Source organism: Bacillus rossius, chromosome 3, assembly GCF_032445375.1.
Source record: "Bacillus rossius redtenbacheri isolate Brsri chromosome 3, Brsri_v3, whole genome shotgun sequence".
Taxonomy (NCBI): domain Eukaryota; kingdom Metazoa; phylum Arthropoda; class Insecta; order Phasmatodea; family Bacillidae; genus Bacillus; species Bacillus rossius.
This window is the reverse complement of record NC_086332.1, coordinates 95,812,834-95,831,299: the sequence shown is the minus strand read 5'-3', so window position 1 is coordinate 95,831,299 and position 18,466 is coordinate 95,812,834. Positions and strand designations below refer to the sequence as shown.

At 35.6% G+C, this 18,466-nt stretch overlaps 1 protein-coding gene across 5 annotated transcripts in view; it reads left to right on the top strand.

Annotated features, from left to right (window-relative positions):
• LOC134531050 (protein phosphatase 1B) overlaps positions 1-18,466 on the top strand; it is a 97,586-nt gene that overhangs the window by 30,922 nt on the left and 48,198 nt on the right. For all 5 annotated transcript variants that reach the window (XM_063366560.1, XM_063366559.1, XM_063366558.1 and 2 more), the window contains exon 4: positions 9,919-10,069. In XM_063366560.1, coding sequence (XP_063222630.1) covers positions 9,919-10,069 — 151 coding nt within the window. The remainder of the gene's footprint in view (positions 1-9,918; positions 10,070-18,466) is intronic.

The window sequence follows — 18,466 nt, the reverse complement described above, 5'->3', positions numbered from 1 at the left end:
TATTGGGGACAAATTTCTGATTCCGAAGTTAGTTTTCTTTGAAGCTATAGCTTTGGGAATTGAGCCATTTTTGCAGAAATTCCAGTCGGATGCTCCACTTGCTCCCCTCGCTCCCCTCCTTTAGGAGTCTTTAAGTAACTTGTTGGAAAGGTTCATGTTGAGGTTTGTGGTAAAGCATGTTATGGAGAAATCTAAATCCATCAAAGATGTTCCAATCAATGATAAAGAAAGTTTAGTTAAGGCAAAGTATGTAGATGTTGGGTATGCTACAAGAAGTGCTTACAGAAGGTAAAATGTTCAACAGAGAAAGAAATACTGCTTTTCAAGGATGACTGCATGAAATGTTTTCAGGTTCTTTGTCAGAAAATATTGATTAGGTCACTCTTGAAATATTCTTTGGCAAAGGGAATTTCTTGTCTGGATCCGTCTGTTGCTGTTATTCCTAAAGTCTGTGATGCTCGTCTTTCCACAACATTAAAACTGCTTGTTGAAAGTAAATGGTTGTCAGGAACAGTTGTTGACAATGTTGACAGGCAATTCAAAAGTGTGTGTAAGTCATCAGAATTTTGTGAGAAAATAAAAAAAATTTTCATCTGGAAGCACTTCTCTTTCTGAGTTGTGGCTGAGCAATATTCCAGAGAATGAAGACTATCAGGCATTAGTCAACTTTTTGAAAGTGGTTTTCTGTTTGTCTCATGGGAACTCTAGTGTCGAGAGATGGTTCTCTATTAACAGAGAACGCTTAGTGGAAAACCTGCATGAATTATCGATAGTGGCACAGAGACAAGTTTAAGATGCAGTTTCAGCACTTGGAGGCGTTCAAAATATGACCTTACCAAAAGATCTGGTGAAGTCATATCGCTGTGCTCGTTTGCAATACTTGGACGCCCTCAAGGATGCAAAAGAAAAAAAAAGATTTACATCTGCAGAAGTAGAGAAGAGAAGGTCAGTTTCCCTTGTCAGAGAGTTAGAAGAGAAACTGAGAAAATTGATGGAAGATGCCATGAAAGTCTGCTCTTATTGAAGAGGAAATTAAAGCAATTTCAAAATAAGACACTAGTTCGTGTGCCGAACTCCCAAAGTGCCTTTTATTAATTATCATTTATTCAGTGTTCCATCCCATTCTACATTTCTTATTTAATTTCAATGTTTTTTTGAAAAGAATTATGTTTTATGCCTTATGTTTTTAATTTTGCTTTTACAAATTGTTGGTCAGGATGTCGTTTAAAGTAGGACGCTTATTCTAGTTTGTATTCTTATGCACTTTTCCGTGAAAGTTTTGTGGACATATGTTTTTCAACAAACATTAATTAACTTACTTAAAATCGGCTGCTATAAACAAGTACAGTAAACTATGTTACTAGTTACTAGAGTATTGTGGTTGCAGATCTGATCATAGGTATGAAAATTTTTGATAAAAACATTTAGTTTAGTATGATTTAGGATATTTAATCAGTGATAATAAGTTGGAATTACATTAATAGTTACACCATTGTGTAATTTGTAATTTTTTTAATGCAATTTAATTTGTAGCACAATTGAATTGGTCATTTGAGAAACGTCATGAGTCCAAAAAACTAGTATTGAGATAATCAAGAAAAACCTTCTAGTTTCTTAAAGACTCAAATTAAAAAACATACAGCTTGCTTTTTAAGTTAAATAAACATATTAGCTGTGTTTTAATACCGTAACTTCCCTAAAAAAGGTAATATATATTTATTTAAGAATAAATAAAGTTAATGGACTGATGACGTTTCTCAAATGAATATCTAATTATGAAGCTGAAATAATGTTTTGGATGACATTACACCCTGAAAATACTAACTTTAATAACATAAACATAAAAAAGGTGTTGTGTTATTATACGGACATCATTTTAAGATGTAAAAAACCTTGTATTATTATACTGACATTATTTTAACATGAAAAATACGTTTCCATGTTTTCCTTTTGAAATACATGCGGAGTCATTTTTAGTTCTCATGTTTTAGCTTGTAAGTTAATCATTTCACGCATCATCTGTTGCTCCTGTTGCTGTTAGCCATTCCAAAATTTCTTGATAAAAACCAGAATGTTCATTAGGGATGTATTTGATGAGTATTGTGATATCTTCAAGCTTCTTGATGTGGATTGGATTTTTAACTGGGTCCAAATAAGCCTTTACAATAGAAAGAGGGAACAGTTTTATGGTGTGGTTTTAACAAATGAAATGTATATTTTACCAGTCCATTAATGAAGTTATAGCAAACCACTTCGCCAGGATTTGAAGACTGAAACTCAACCATGTTATATTCTGAAATAGCTAGGGATACTTTATTGAGCACTCCTTTACCTAACGAATCAGTCGAGAGAGGCGTCTTCTTATAATACTTAGGCCACCAGTCTTTGAAATTCAGAACTGAATCAGTTGTAAGCATATTCACTGAAAGTCTACCACTCTTACTAGCCTGCAAAATTAGATCACTATACTCCTGTGGTGAGTAAACCCTGTCAGAATGCCTGATTTTGCACTTGATGACACCAAAATCCCTGTCACATGGAAGATATGAGTGGCCTCGAACAGGGAAGTAATGCCTGATAAGATCAAATTGTCTATTTCCATAAAGTGTTGCCCAAAATCGCATCATTGTATGGTTTCGATTTTGCCCGGCAGATCCATCGGAAAAGACGAACAGCTTACACACACTTTTAGGAACAATATTGAGAATGTAGTCATACAACATGCTGCACACTTCATTGGGCCCCTTCTTGGCGATACCTTTGTGGTATACATAAATATTTGCAGTACCATCCTTTAGATTATGGACACAAAATACATTTACCCATAGCTGCCGGTAGTAAAAAAACTTCTTAGACAGGTAAGTGTGGAAGCGGCAAATTTTGCATAAAATCAAAACACATACCGAACACATCTTCTTGTTCTCGACACTCCTCCACTTCTGATATGGTAGTGTAGAACTTTTTGGCACGCCGTTTGTGTACCAACAATTCAGCTGCAGCCGCACGCTTAGCATTGTCAATGAGGCAACTACTCTTCAATTTGGTACTCAGCTCTTCACATTGGGAACAAGTATCTACTTGAGGTCTACCAAAATGTAGTTCATAGTTTTCTTTAAAGTAACGAAGATAAAATTTGTACTTCACTTTACTATCTGAATGTTTCTTGTGAATGTTTTCAGGGTAGGTAGTAGGAGATTTGGCTGGGTAGTATGATGTAAGTTTTCAGAATGGATGAATTAGTATATTTTTAGGAGGAGTGGTGTAGAACGTGTAATGGATGTTTTCATCGTTGCTGTATTTTCCGAGTTAATGCTCAGGCAAGATTGGGGTGGATGGCCAGTGGCAATGGAGGTTACTACCATGGGTGCATCCTTACTAATATTATAAATGTGAAAGTAACTCTGCCTGTCTGTCTGTCTGTTTGTCTGTTTGTTTGTTTGTTTGTTTGTTTGTTTGTTACCTTTTCCCGGCTGAACGGCTGGACGGATCGTAATGAAATTTGGCAAAGAGATAGATTATATCCTGGGGATGGACATAGGCTATCTTTTGTCTAAAAAAATAAATTTAAACGGGTTAAAAAATATATATCTTAATTTTATGTAATGTGTGTCATAGATATACAAACTGTTAGTGTCATTCCTCTATGTCTGCCGAGCAATATCTTTCAAGCCATTACGTTACGCTTTGCTATTGTAAGGAACTAAGTAGAGAGTAAGAAAAAAATAAAGATCTTGACAGTTTGTAGTGTCGCCATATTTGTTTCAATTTTCAATACCGTTTTTGTATATTACAATTTAAATTGCAGAAAAAAATCATGTTTCATAGACACATAAATAGTGAGTGTCTGTCATTTCTCTATGTCCACGAGGTCTCGCCGCGTCAATTTTCTCCTTGGGGCAAACCCGTCCGCTTAATTAAATAAACAGCTTTTATCTTTGAATGATTTCATGATTTATTTCATGAAAATCTGCTCTCATAAAAAAGTTAGTTTTATAGACATTCAATTGGTGTCTCTCTCTCTCTCTATGAAGATCAATCTATGAATCGTTACAAATTTTTTCATTTATTTTTTTTTAGTTTGATTTAATACAATATGATTTCACTAAAAATCAATTTCTACCCCTTCCTATTTTCATTTCCACATTACGAAGTTTCACTTCTTCCACGTGGAGGGACTCCACGCAATATTCAATTAAAAACTATTTTCTAATGATGCCAAAGAAATATAACTTTTATATATATATATATTCTCCCTACCTAGGACACTCATAATTCTTTTAAATTTCACGTGTATGTTTTCAATGTCATTCGAGTTGTACAATTTTTTTTGTCAAATTGGTCATTATTTATACTTTGTTTCATTTTGGAAACATACGTATTTTAAGTATTATGACAAATAAAAAAAATTAGTTTCACTAACATTCTTAGGTTTTTATTATGTGGATAGTTTCAAGTTTAATATTATGTAGGTACATAAATTCTTAAACTTATAAATTTCTTCGAAATTTATTCATAGGTTAGTAGTGCCTACTAATATTTTATATTTGTCAATAATGTAATTTTTTTACAGTACCTACTTATTTGCAAGGAGTTTGGTTTAGTGTTTATAATTTATCTGCTGAGCGTCAAGAGTCTTAGGGCTGCCGAGACCGAAGACCAGAAATATTTATCAGTTATGTAATATATTGTTGAAAAATTTGAATTTTACTATTTCAGGAAAGTTGATTTTTTTTATTAATTAGAATAGTTACGTGTAATTGCCATCTTCCTTTATTTCATATTAAACATTATGTTTGGTTGAGTGTTAGATAATTTTATTTATGTATGTTTTAATTTCATTTAATTTCTTATATATATTCTTACCTACCTACTTCTATTAAATTTCAGGCAGATGTTAATATTGTCATTCCAGTTGTATAAATTTTTTTGTCAAATTAGTTGTTATTTATACTTTTTGTTTCATTTTGGACTATGTTTTTTTTTACTTAATTCAAAGATTTGTGGTGTGTACAGGGAGTGATATCTCTATTAATTTCTATACTCCTTTGGATAAGCGGAATATTGCCACCACAGTTTTACATATAAACAAATCCTACAAATGTTTTAAACATTATGACAAATTAAAAATAGTTTCAAAAACATCCTTAGTTTTTTTTTTATGTGTATAGTTTGAAGTTTAATATTATGTATGTACGTAAATTCTTAAACATACAGTTATTTATTAATTTATTTAGATAATTATTCATAGGTAGGTAATAAGCTTTCTATTTGTCAATATTGTTATTATGGTAGATTGGAGTACAGTAAATGCCTACATTCTTATATTCCTTTATATCTTTCGATTTGGAGTGTTTCCGAGCCATTCGGGGTCCTCAACATCACCTCCCAGGTGGTTAAAGCCCCAAAATTTTGAAAGTTTAAAAATTTTTACAAATCTATCTCTTTCGATTTTAAGTGTTTTCGAGCCATTCAGGGTCCTCGAACCCCCCGCCCCCCTCTGGGAACAAAGCCCCAAAATTTCGACAATTTCAGGATTTTCAAATATCTATTCTTTCGAGATGGAGTGTTCCAAACCATTCAAGGTCCGGAACATCCACTTTCCGCAAAAGTGAAAGCCACAAAATTTCAAAATATAAGAATATATATAATTGGATGTTGGCATGTATGACGTCGATAAACTCTTACACCGTTTGACCGATCGCCATGAAAGTTGGCACATTGAAGTGTTTTTATCATGGAGAAGGTTTTTATGCTAACCATTTTTTTTTAATTTGCCGCTAGATGGCACTGTAGCGCATCAACTTCTAAACCTTTCAACCGATCGCCATGGGTAAACAGAAAACCATAGGTCACAGATACCAAAACAGTAATTATGTGTCATTTCTTAATGTCCACCACACTGGACATATCGCTATCCATTTTGCTGTAACTCGCGGACAATATATCACCCGGTGTTCAGCCCAGGCAAAGCCGGGTACTGCAGCTAGTTCATTATAAAACACTTTCATGTATTCTGCTATTCCTGGTAAAATGACCACTGTTTTCAATATCTTTCAGCCAATGTATCCTTCAGTTTGCTATATACAACAGGTATGCGTAACTAAAAACTGGCATTTGTATTTCAAAACAATGAACATCTAAGGTTGCATTTTTTTTAACGAGTGATCACCGTACCATAATGGCCTCATCCAAAAAATACTGTGTACTTACCCACAGTTTACACCAATCTCTCTTGCTGTAACTATATCACCTTTGCTGTTTGTGTATTCGACACCCTTCAACCGTGCCTTTTTGATCACTTCACTTTTGTACAAACACATATTAATAGTGGTGCACCGATGCGGATACTGATTAATCGTAATCGGCGATTATGGGTACTTACCGATTAATCGTAATCGGCGATTATCTTAACGATTACTTTGCCGATTATCTACGTCCCGGCGTAATTAAGTAGGTTTTTACCGTGTAATATTTTGTTACACTTTTTAGGATGAAATATGGTAATATTTGTATATATTACAAAATTCATCTAACTCCGTCAGATCTTGATTACAGATATTTCGTTAAGTTTAATAAATTCAGTGCCTCGAACAATAAAAAATACATTTTTCCTACACGTTTATTTACGTTTCGTCTTTTGTTCTGTCTTTTGTTCAGTGGCCTTGTACATTACCTATAGCCTGAGACGTAAAATAGATGGCACACATTCAAAATACCACAAGCAGTTGCATTGGATTCTATGACAATCGATCTTTTCGAGTCGTAGTAGCGGTTCAAAATCGCGGTCCCAATACCTTCAAGAGTTTATGACTGTGTATTACCAACTTGTTATGGGTGTCTTTGGTAACATTATCCGTTGTGTTATTTGTATGTGACGTGAAAAGTAAAAAAGTATTTATAATTTTATCTATTCAGTCAACATAAATAAAATCACATGTGCTAGAATTGGTTTTGTGTCATTTTTATATAATTATAGTGAGATGGCGAGTAGGGAGTAAAAAAGTGAAGTGTGGAAACATTTTTCTATAAACTCAAATGAACAAAATAAAGCAACATGTTTACATTGCTAAACGGTAATTTCTCATGGTTTTGGTGGTGGTAGTGGACTGACTAATCAGAAGGGATATACTACTATTAACCTATGGAACCACATCAAGCAAATGCATCCTGATAAATTAGTGGAGAAGTGTGCTAATGTAACCACAGATGATTGTGATACAGATGGGGTTCCAAGAAAAGTAATGAAATTGGCTCAAACTAAAATAACAGACATCATGGAAAAGAAAATACTGTATGATGTGAATGACCCAAGAGCATTAGAACTGACACAGTTTATAGCTTAAATGATTTGTGAAGATATGCAACCTTATGTGATAGTCGATAATGATGCTAGTTTTCCGCAACAAAAACTTACCCATTATTAGACTGTAGCTCAAGTTGTTTACAATAACAAATATAAATAGAAGTTAATTTACATTACATTTTACAATGACTTAATAGTGTATTTTATATATTTTTATTCTGTTATTATAACTGTATTCTCAATTTTACCTAATCTTGTTATTAAATTCACATAGGAATAAAAAATTTTGTGTGCATTATTACACTTAAAAAAATTTGTTCATTATAATCGGTAACTGAATCGGTATCTGCCGATTATTGCTCTCATAATCGGTAATCAAATCGGTAATCGGTAAACTCATATCGGTGCACCACTACTTATTAATAACAACTTTCTTCCATTTTCTGGTCCACATACCCACACTATCACTTTCATTGCCACTAGAGTCTGCCATTTTGTGAATAAAACTGATTTTGTTTCTCTCTATTCTACTGCTGATATCTTGTGATCGGAAAGACAAACACATTATTTTGCCTATTGGTTTTAAGAGGAGAAACGTCACAAGTCCAGGACTTGTCGTTCAGAAGAGAAATGTCACAAGTCCAGGACTCGTGACGTTTCTCAATTCACTAAAACATTCTACTGCGCCTAGCACCGAGGATATATCATGGACTCATGCCGTTTCTTGCTGGAATGCTCGGCCTTCACATTCTGTTTACTTTGTTTGTCATAACTCATTTTCCATAAAAATGGACTCATGACATTTCTCAAATGACCGATTCAATTATCTCCTTCAGGAAAAAAACTTAGAATTTTCTGGAAAACAGGGAAAATTCAGGGAATTTCATTTTCAAAAATATGTGGCCACCCTGATCTTCTTAACTAGTGTATTTGATGAAATTTCAGAAACCTGTTCCACATAGTTTAATTTTTTTTTTTTTTTCCCCCCAAAATGTCAAGTTTATTCACCATCTTTTCATAAATTTTACTAAACTTTGGAAGCTCGATTTATACCTTATATTCTTCTCATATGTTTCAAACAATAAACTTTTAGAGTCGTAACTATTTACAGCACAAATTAACATAAGCTAGCTAATTGTTTTTTAAATATCATAGTTTTAGTCATTATCTATATTATTAATATTATAAAGCTGAAGAGTTTGTTTGTTTATTTGTTTGAACGCGCTAATCTCAGGAACCACTGGTCCGATTTGAAAAATTGTTTCAGTGTTGGATATTGCATTTATGGAGGAAGGCTATAGGCTATATTATATTATAAATAACATTAGGGATCCTTACTAAAAGTCCAATTTAGAATCAAATGCGTTGGAGGGGGTAAGATACAACATGCAGTACATATACGAAGTGTGTGTTAATGCCGCAGGCGCTATTGCCTATTAACATTGTTGCCACGCACTAGATGCCTTATCATTCTTAATTTTCCCATACAAGTAAAAAACACCCGTGTGATATTAACAACGAAGCAATCAGTACCCTCATAAGAGTTCAATTAGTATTTAAATACTTTATATCACTTTAAATCGCAAACCTAAACTATTGTTTTTTTTCTTCTCTCTGTGTTTAATTTGTTTTTTTATTGCCCTTTTTTTCAAGTATATATATTTTACAGACTTGAAACTTCACAGTAATGTTCCTTATGTTACGCAGGATGACATTTTCCGAAAATTAGATCCCATGGGTGGTTGAAACCAGGCAACAGTGGGTACTTTGTCTGCATGAGAACAGGATTTTGCATTGTTCATGCCTTCTGCGTCTCCATGGCAACGGGAATCGCACTGCAGTGGCGTACCCACAAGGAGGGGCATGTATAATGAGCGGTGCAAGAGTGATCTGCCTGTAGACTGCCGTAGCCAAGTACGGTTACATCAGTTGTACGATGCGTGCACGAGTCGGGAAACCATCGGTACTATTCATTTTCTCTCCGGTACATTATACAGCATTGTAATAAATTTTCACTGAATTTTTTTTAATTTACCATTACTGTAAATGGGAGATGTGGCTTAATTTTTTTCCATTAGTATAGCCGTGCGAAGCCGGGTCGGGCAGCTAGTAAGTAATATTTTGTTTTATTTCCAATATCAGTTTGTTTCCTATGTACTTTATCAAAGATTACAAATAATTTTTAGATATAAAAACCATGGAGCTTTTAATCAAACTTGACATTCTAAAGTAGAGGCAAAATTACAACTTGTACTTGTTTATACCTGACAGTTCGCTGGGCACACAAGTGCTACCTTCTATAGTACCAAACACATTTTTTTTAGAAGCTATTTTGATAAGACTTTATCTCCGAAGTTCTTGCAGCAGTAATTATTTTTTGTAAGTTAAATTGTATAGATTTTAAGAATCTGTATGATGTTTTTATATAATCTTATGTTAAGTGCTAGTGTTTTTTTTTTTGCACCTGGACCCAGAATTCAAAACTTCTTCCTAACCAGTAGAAGCAATTTAAATTAGTGTGTAGTAATATTCTTTGCCACTATTTTTTTCTTTGTTTAGGACTGTCACTTTGTTGCAAGATATCTGTAATTTGTTTGACTTGATTGTTTTTGTAGGTGTTTGTCGCCAACTGTGGGGATTCGAGGGCATTGCTGTGCCGTGATGGCAAGCCGGTGTTTGCAACGTGTGACCACAAGCCAGTTCTGCCGGCCGAGAAAGAGCGTATCATACGTGCTGGTGGAAGTGTCATGATCCAGCGAGTGAATGGTATGTGAACTGGTGCAGTTGTCAACTTATATCTTCAGCAGCATTTTGAAACAACAAAAATATTTAAGTATTAAAATTGTCTCAATATTTAATTGTTAATAGTGGTGCACCGATGCGGATACCGATGAATCGTAATCGGTGATTATGGGTACTTACCAATTAATCGTAATTGGCGATTATCTTAACGATTACTTTGCCGATTATTTACGTCCCGGCGTAATTAAGTAGGTTTTTACCGTGTAATATTTGTTACACATTTTAGGACGAAATACGGTAATATTTGTATATATATCAAAATTCATCTAACTCCGTCATATCATAATTACAGATATTTCGTTAAGTTTAATAAATCTCATTGCCTCGAACAATAAAAAATACATTTTTCCTACACGTTTATTTACGTTTCGTCTTTTGTTTAGTGGCCTTGTACATTACCTATAGCCAGAGACTTAAAATAGATTGCACGCAATCAAAATACCACAAACAGTTGCAGTGGATTCTATGACAATCGATCTTTTCGAGTCGTAGTAGCTGTTCAAAATCGTGGTCCCGATACCTTCTAGTTTTTATCACTGTGTTTTACAAACTCGTTATGGGCGTCTTTGGTAACATTATCCATTTGTTATTTGTATGTGACATGAAAAGTGAAAAAGTATTTATAATTTTATATATTCAGTGAACATAAATAAAATCACATGTGCTAGAATTGGTTTTGTGTCATTTTTATATAATTATAGTGAGATGGCGAGTAAGGAGAAAAAAAGTGAAGTGTGGAAACATTTTTCTATAAACTCAAGTGAACAAAATAAAGCAGCATGTTTACATTGTTAAACGGTAATTTCTTGATGCAAACTTATGTGATAGTCGATAATAATGCTAGTTTTCCGCAACAAAAAACATACCCATTATAAATTACAATTATTAGACTGTAGTTCAAGTTGTTTACAATAACAAATATAAATAGAAGTTAATTTAATTTACACTTTGCAATGACTTAATAGTGTATTTTATATATTTTTATACTTTTGTTATAACTGTATTCTCAATTTTATCTAATCTTGTTATTAAATTCACATGGGAATAAAAATTTTTGTGTGCATTGTTATTATTACACTTAAAAAAATGTCTTCATTATAATCGGTAACTGAATCGGTATCTGCCGATTATTGCTCTCATAATCTGTAATCGAATCGGTAATCGGTAAAGTCATATCGGTGCACCACTAATTGTTAACATACCAAAGACCTTAATTAATGTATTTAAAACCTTTACATTAGGAAGAAACAATTATCTTATCGGAATTATAATAATTTACATTCTTGTTTGATGTATGAACATGGCCAACCACCCAAAGCGTATAAATATCTTTCATCTATCTCATTTACCGTATAAACCCATGTACCACCCGCACCTTTTTAAAAAAAATCAGGTTCGAAAAAGTAGGGTGTGGGTGTTACATCGGTCTTGGGCCATTTTTGCACGGTGACGTAATAACGCCGGTGTGACTGGAGGTTGCTGCGATAGGCAAGAGGGGTAGGGGAAAAGGATGTGAAGGAAGCGGCAGACAGTCAAGGTCACATTCCTCACAGGGTTGTCACACTGCAACTTCGCTGGTTTCAAACGCGCGCTCCCACTCACTGTCCAATCCTCATTTGCAAAGTACCCAGTGGTTTTACACGTGTGTTGGCTGCAAGTATTGTAATGAATCGTAAAAAGTTGCGTTCGTTCACAGTTGTGAAAAAATTAAAAATAATCAGTGAAGCAGAAGAAATCGGTAACCGTGCTGCTCGGCGAAATTATGATGTCGACGAATCATGTGTGAGGGATTGGAGGAAAAGTAAACACAAACTGCTTTCGGCCAGTGGCGATAGACGTGCGTTCCGTGGTGCGGTAGCAAAGTTTCCGTAGATAGAGGGGAAACTCTATGACTACATACAGCTGTGAGGAAGTTTAAGTCCGTTCTTGGCCGACGGCTGTGACATCATGTTATTCTTTTGTTAATTTTATTGTGAGTGTGATATTATACATCACTTTTATTTAAGCCTAAATAAATGCCGTATTTGTGTTAACCTAATTAATATTTTTATGTAGAATATGCCTCATTTAGGTACTAGGTTTTTTATTATGCATTGATAAAAATAGTTTTTATTATGCGTGTCTAGGACTCGCTTGCTTTATCGTTTATTTGTTTGAACGAGGTCATTGCCCAGCACACGATAATGGACGCGGAAGATTGTAACTGTAAACAGCTGGGAGCTGGGCAAGGTCACGCGCACACACAACGTGTTGTTATCAATCGCGCACGCCGATGCCACGTTCTACTCGCGCAATGTTGCCACATTGCAGTTGCCTGCCTTCTGTACACTTTTAACACAAATGCCGAGGCTGTAATAAGTAGCATAGTACTTTTTTGGTAATTCTTTACGATTTGTTTCTGTTTGGAAGGAAAAGAAATCATGACTAAATTATTTTTTTTTCCATGCAGATTTGCAATAAAAACATTTTTTCCCACCATGGCATTCTAAAAATAAGGGTGCGGGGTCTTACCCGGGGGCGGGTGGTACGTGGATTTATACGGTATACTCTGGTATCAAAGTAATGAATATCCGTCTTAAAGTAATTCTTAATAAGTTGAAAGAAATACATCTGCTCATTGGAACGCATTTTTGTCAATTGCTGTTTTATGAAAACATTTGTTGTAGAAAAAAAGTTAAAATACCCTATAAAGTTGGGCAAAATTCACTAAAGAATAATACTGTATATGGAATATTTTTTTCTGGAAACATATAATAGCAGTGCTTGTAACATTTCAGACCTCTGGCTAGCTCAATGGGCCGACTGTTACAAGAAATTTGCTGTGTGCTGAAAATACTGTTCAAGTTCCGTGAAAAGTTATTCTCTATGAATTTTGAATGAAATAAACTCTCATTTACTGCTTTTGAACTGTTTTTTTATTCTTTCTGACAGAAAATTCCACAAAGCACAATGGCAGCTATCTTCCGACCAAGACACTGTTATTCATTATTCATAAAAAAAACATCACATAAATAAAGTGTGCTGCTTCTAAACAATTAACTTTTATTTGATATCAAAATGTCCCATGAAAAAAAATAAACAGTAAAACCTCGCTCGTACGGCCCCCAGTTCATACACACACCTCGGTCGTACGTACAGATTTTCTGGAAAAAAATAAGTTTAAAAATATGAAAAATTGTAAGAATTACGTTAAAGTTAATTAAAATACAGTCACATCCTGTAGCGTTCAGAACAAATACGGGCTACATTACACATATGCATTGCGCCACAGTAAAAAAATGCCGCAAATTGATGGAAATTTACCGTCAATGGCACGCCGTGCGCGGAGAAAGGTCATTGTACTCGATCAGCTATTGTTACGCCGCGGCGTAGCCGCCGGCTGGCTGTCTCTGTTCTCTGAGCTGCGCATGCGCAGTATAACTCACTCAACGCTCCGCCAAGACTGGTGACCTTCCATCAGCAGCCAGCCAATAGATGCGAGCTTAGCGGGAAAAAATATAAGCTCCACCTCCAGTGTACCAGTTTTGTCCAGTTCTAATACCAGTTTATTGATATACGCACCAGTTTTGTCCAGTTCTAATACCAGTTTATTGGTATACACACCAGTTTTCTCGTTGCCGTGACATGTTTAAGTTTACGTTCATCTTGATGTCTTGATACCAATAATTAATTATTTACGATCCCCAGAAATAATAAATGGTTAGTTTAAAAAATATGCGTCAACTGTACAATACCGTACTTCCGAAATTATTAAATAAAATAAAACAGTTACCAAGACTCCACTCATTTTATCTTGTGAAGTTTATGTCTCGTACCAGTATTTCAGCTAAGTTGTGACATAAATACAGAATCAGAACTTACAAGCAGCCACGTTTAATATTCCCGACATTTCCCTTACGTTTATACATTCGTGGGTTTACGTTTTTCCCTCGTGCATTTTAGATTGTCTCCTGCTATGATTACTCGGACTTTTACATGCCTAGACTTAAATTATTACATGTTTAGAAATAAAAGCAACTTTTCATGTTATAAAATATGTATATTTTGCGATTTAAAATGTTCATTGCTGACTATAAACGTTACGTTTTTCACAATGTTTTTTGGCCTACTAGCTAATCTTATCTACACTAAAAAGTACCCACGGTATTTTTTTGTTTGAGCAAATATATTGTGTGTTAATTATTATGTTATAGTAGAGCACCTCTCAACCGTAATTCCCACAAACGGAACTCCCGATATCCGGAACTAATTTTCCAAAAAAAATTAAAACATTACAAAACATCTCCAAAACATTTCCGCACTGGAACGAGGCATTTTTGTAGGCGCACGCACGCGCGCACGTCTGTCAGAGAGCTAATTATATCCAGTCTTTCCCGCGCATTGCGTAAATACACCTCTGGTTTTCGCGTCGGACGTGAATTACTATAAAGATGTTTATGCTATAAGTAGTTTTATTGTTTCACTATGTCAAGTAAACGGAAAATTTCGGCCGGCCCGAGAGTATGTACACCGACTCTCACTACACACGCTGACACACGTGATAACGAGTAACATTTACTTCCAACGTGTGATGCTTTTGTAGACAATAATTTTGTGTACATATATGTATTATGTACATAGGTATTTATACGTTAATATATGGTTAAACATTCTACATTTACCTGTATTTCTCTATCTCTGTGTTTCTAAACGAGATGCTTGAAGTGTTATTCTTGTGTATGTGAAATGTAAACTGTGCGTGGCAGTGACTATACACTCTCCAGGAAGTATGAATCACTAGCACGTCAACACAGAAGTAATACAACACTACAGCTGTAGTCCTACTACCTCCCCCGAACCCTCTTCATCATCTTCTTCGCTCACGCACCCACGCACCCACAGAGATAAGAAACACCCGCTTGCCAGCTTGCTTGAATGAAGGTCATTCAACCGGCCCGGAGGCCGGCCGGACAGATAACTCCCCTTATCCGGAATTTTCCCTTAACCGGAATAGACCTCCCCCCAATGATTCCGGTTGAGGGGTGCTCTACTGTATTGATATAACACATAAAAAAATGTAAACACGGGGCTTACGACACTGCCTTCAGTGTCGAGTTTTTTTTTTATTTTTACGTTTGATTAGCTCAAGTGTTGTTTCTGCACAAATAGGATATAATTTTGATTGAAAATACATCAGCATAATATATATAGACACGGCAGGTCATTTCCCGTGGCAGCAGGACATGGCAACGGAAATTCATTTCCCATGGCAGCGTTGGAGAAAATGAGGGGGGGGGGGGGGGGATAACCACAAATAGACGTAATTTGGCCTCGCTGGTTCGTACAACTCGGTCGTAAGGACAAATTTTGGAGAACCGCGAGTGTACGTAGAATCCAGGTTTCACTGTATTGCTAACATTACTTCCCGAGGTGTCACGACACATGGTATAACCAAAGGACTCCATCCTCAAAAAGATGAAATGAATCATGTTTGCCCCTTAGGCTTTCGCTAATGACTGTGGCCAATGACTTCTAATTATTACTTTCTAAAATATAAAATATATACGTAACCCAGACCACAGCCGTGAAATTACTTCTCAAACTGCATTACATACATACTTAATGTATTTACTCGAATAATCGTCGCCATCGCATAATCGTCGCACCCATTGTTTTAGGTAATGAATTTGGTATTTAAGATTCTCCCCATAATCGTCGCATCCTAATTTATTGACGGCGACTGAGGTGCGAATGGAACAGCCGTAAACACAATGGAACAGCCTGCTTTCATGTGGCGTGTGGCGCGATCGGAACAGCCGTAAACACAATGGAACAGCCTGTTTTCGCGTGGCGTGTGGCACTTATCATTGGTCCAACCTGGAGCGGCATGTCTTAATTGACCGTGTGGGAGGAAGGAATGTGTGTGGAAGATTAGATGCTGTGATGCCATTGTTTTATCTTGTTTGCGTTGGAGTGGAAAGTACCGGTAATTGCAGAGTTTGAGAAAGTTCATTTTGTGAGAATATGGGTAAATACAATTCGTAGGCGAGCTTTCCGAGGGCCTATTTATTGAGTTACAGGACCAAACAGTGTGCAAATATTTTAAAATCACAGAAAAGCTGCATTTTCGTGCTGCCTTTTACCAGTTATTCACTCATTAGGTTACCCAAAGTAGCTTGGTCTAATATATATGTGGGCAGCATGCCGTGATGTGAAATGACAAGTTTGAATAGGACAGAGGGGCTCCCTGCCATTAGCATCTGTTCCTGTTCCTCCCTGACACGCTCCGACCACATACTTCAGTAGCCAGCCAAAAGTGGCCAGTGAATGTGCTTTGTTGTTTAGTGGTAGCTACGTGTGTGCTATGGTGAGTAGCAAGAAATGGTAAATGTAAAAAGAACCTGAAGCAAAAAAAAATCTATCGTTGTGAAAAGTAATATCTTAAAATTCACGCATCCTTGGTTACAGGGCCAAAAAAATATATTTTGAAATTTAGTTTAATTTATATTTTTTTCAGAAGATTTAGGAGATTATGACTTAAGTGAAAGGCTCGTTGGCTTAGGACAGAAACATTTAAATTCCAAAATCATTGTTATGCTTCCCAGAAACACGGTTTCAAAATTGCTTTAATGCTTGGACATGTTTCACTAGTGCAGCTGTACACATTAAATTTATTAATTCAAGTCTTATCAAACACATTGGTGCAGAGTTTAAACGTGGGACTCTGTGGTTGAGTGGTCAGAACACCATATTTCTCATTTTTTTTGCAAATGAGAAAATTGGTGAACATTGAAGTGGTTTGGTGGTTTTCTTTAGGTACTCCTGTTTCCCCCATCGATTCATTCCATTGCTGCTCCATATCTCATCTCACCTCACCTCACATACTCTCCAGGCTGGTCGGAATGACAGGTTTTCCCTCGGGGACAGCTGGCTGCTATGAGTGTTAGCCCCATTCCATCCATGTAGACCCTTGCCTCAGGCAGGACACTGCATGTTGATTTTCATTATTTTTTTCTCTTTTATTCAGGGAACCCAGGTTTAAATCCTGGTCCAGCCATTTGATTTAGATTTATCAAAGTTTTCTGAGGTCTCACCCAGCAAATTCTTTTTACTATAGGTAGTGGCTGATTGCTTTCCTGATGCCCTTTACTTGTATACCATACACATGTATATCCCTAATAACCTCGTCGTTAACGAGATGTAAAACATAGCTAATTAAATAAACAAATAAATGAATAGCTAGGGACAAGATTTTATGGTTTTATTTTTTGGACAGTTTCATTTTTAAAGCAGAAGAATTCGGTGTTATTGTGTTCATTTTTATATATTTCCATAATCATTAAAAACATGTATTTTTAAAAAAATATGAAACTATTTTGGTGAAATAACTATTAAGAAATATTTTAGTCTCACAGAGATGCCAAGTACTACGGATTTTCCGTAGTTTCTACGATTTTCGTTACTTGACTACGGCAATACGGATGGTAGGTTAAAACTACGGATTTAATGCATTTTATGGTTTTTCGGTTTGTTTACATCACGTCGCAGCAATATGCGGTATGTTGTGTTCGTGGTTCCATAGATATATGCATGTTTGATGTCACACTTGTGAAACAAAAATGCCCTAGACTCACGTTTCGTAACATTTTATTTTCAAGTGTCCAGTAATGACCCAATATATCTATGCCGTTTCGTTTTGCTTTGTTATTTTCCGGTGTGTCGGTTATGTGTGTATTGATTCCGTGTGTATGCTACACTACATTTGGCGTGTTATTTGCGATATAATGACAGAAAATGTCGAAACGTAAAAGTTCTATCACTGAAAATATGTGCGAGCCTTCAAGTTCGAATAAATCTAGCGGGCTACCGAATCAGCAGTATCGGAGATCTTACACGGATTTAGGCCGTGTTTTGATTGTTTTATGTGTTTAGCAGACATCATTTGTTCAAATACGGTATCAACCCTCCCCAGTCTCCTATTTCAGAAAATGTGTCTTAAAATAATATTGGTATTTCTACCAGGAAAATGGTTTAAATAGCACCATTTTGCACTTACTAAACAAAATTATCTCGGGGGAGGGCCCCCGTACCACCCCCCCCCCCCCCTTTTCACTCTTTATTATGCCAAATGTTGCTCACTACTGACAGGCACTCCACAAGGTTGGCATCTCTGGTCTCACCTGATGACAGTGAAATCATTAGTAATAAGAATAAGTACAGAACTAACCAGAAAAATTAAAATAAAACTGTAAATTTTTGTGTTTGAAACATGTGCCGTCATTTAGGTATAGAAAAAAAGGTGTTACTAATGTAACAAATTCAAGATCAAACATTATGATACATATTAATATTTCAAGTCTATTTAGGTTATACATTCTGGTG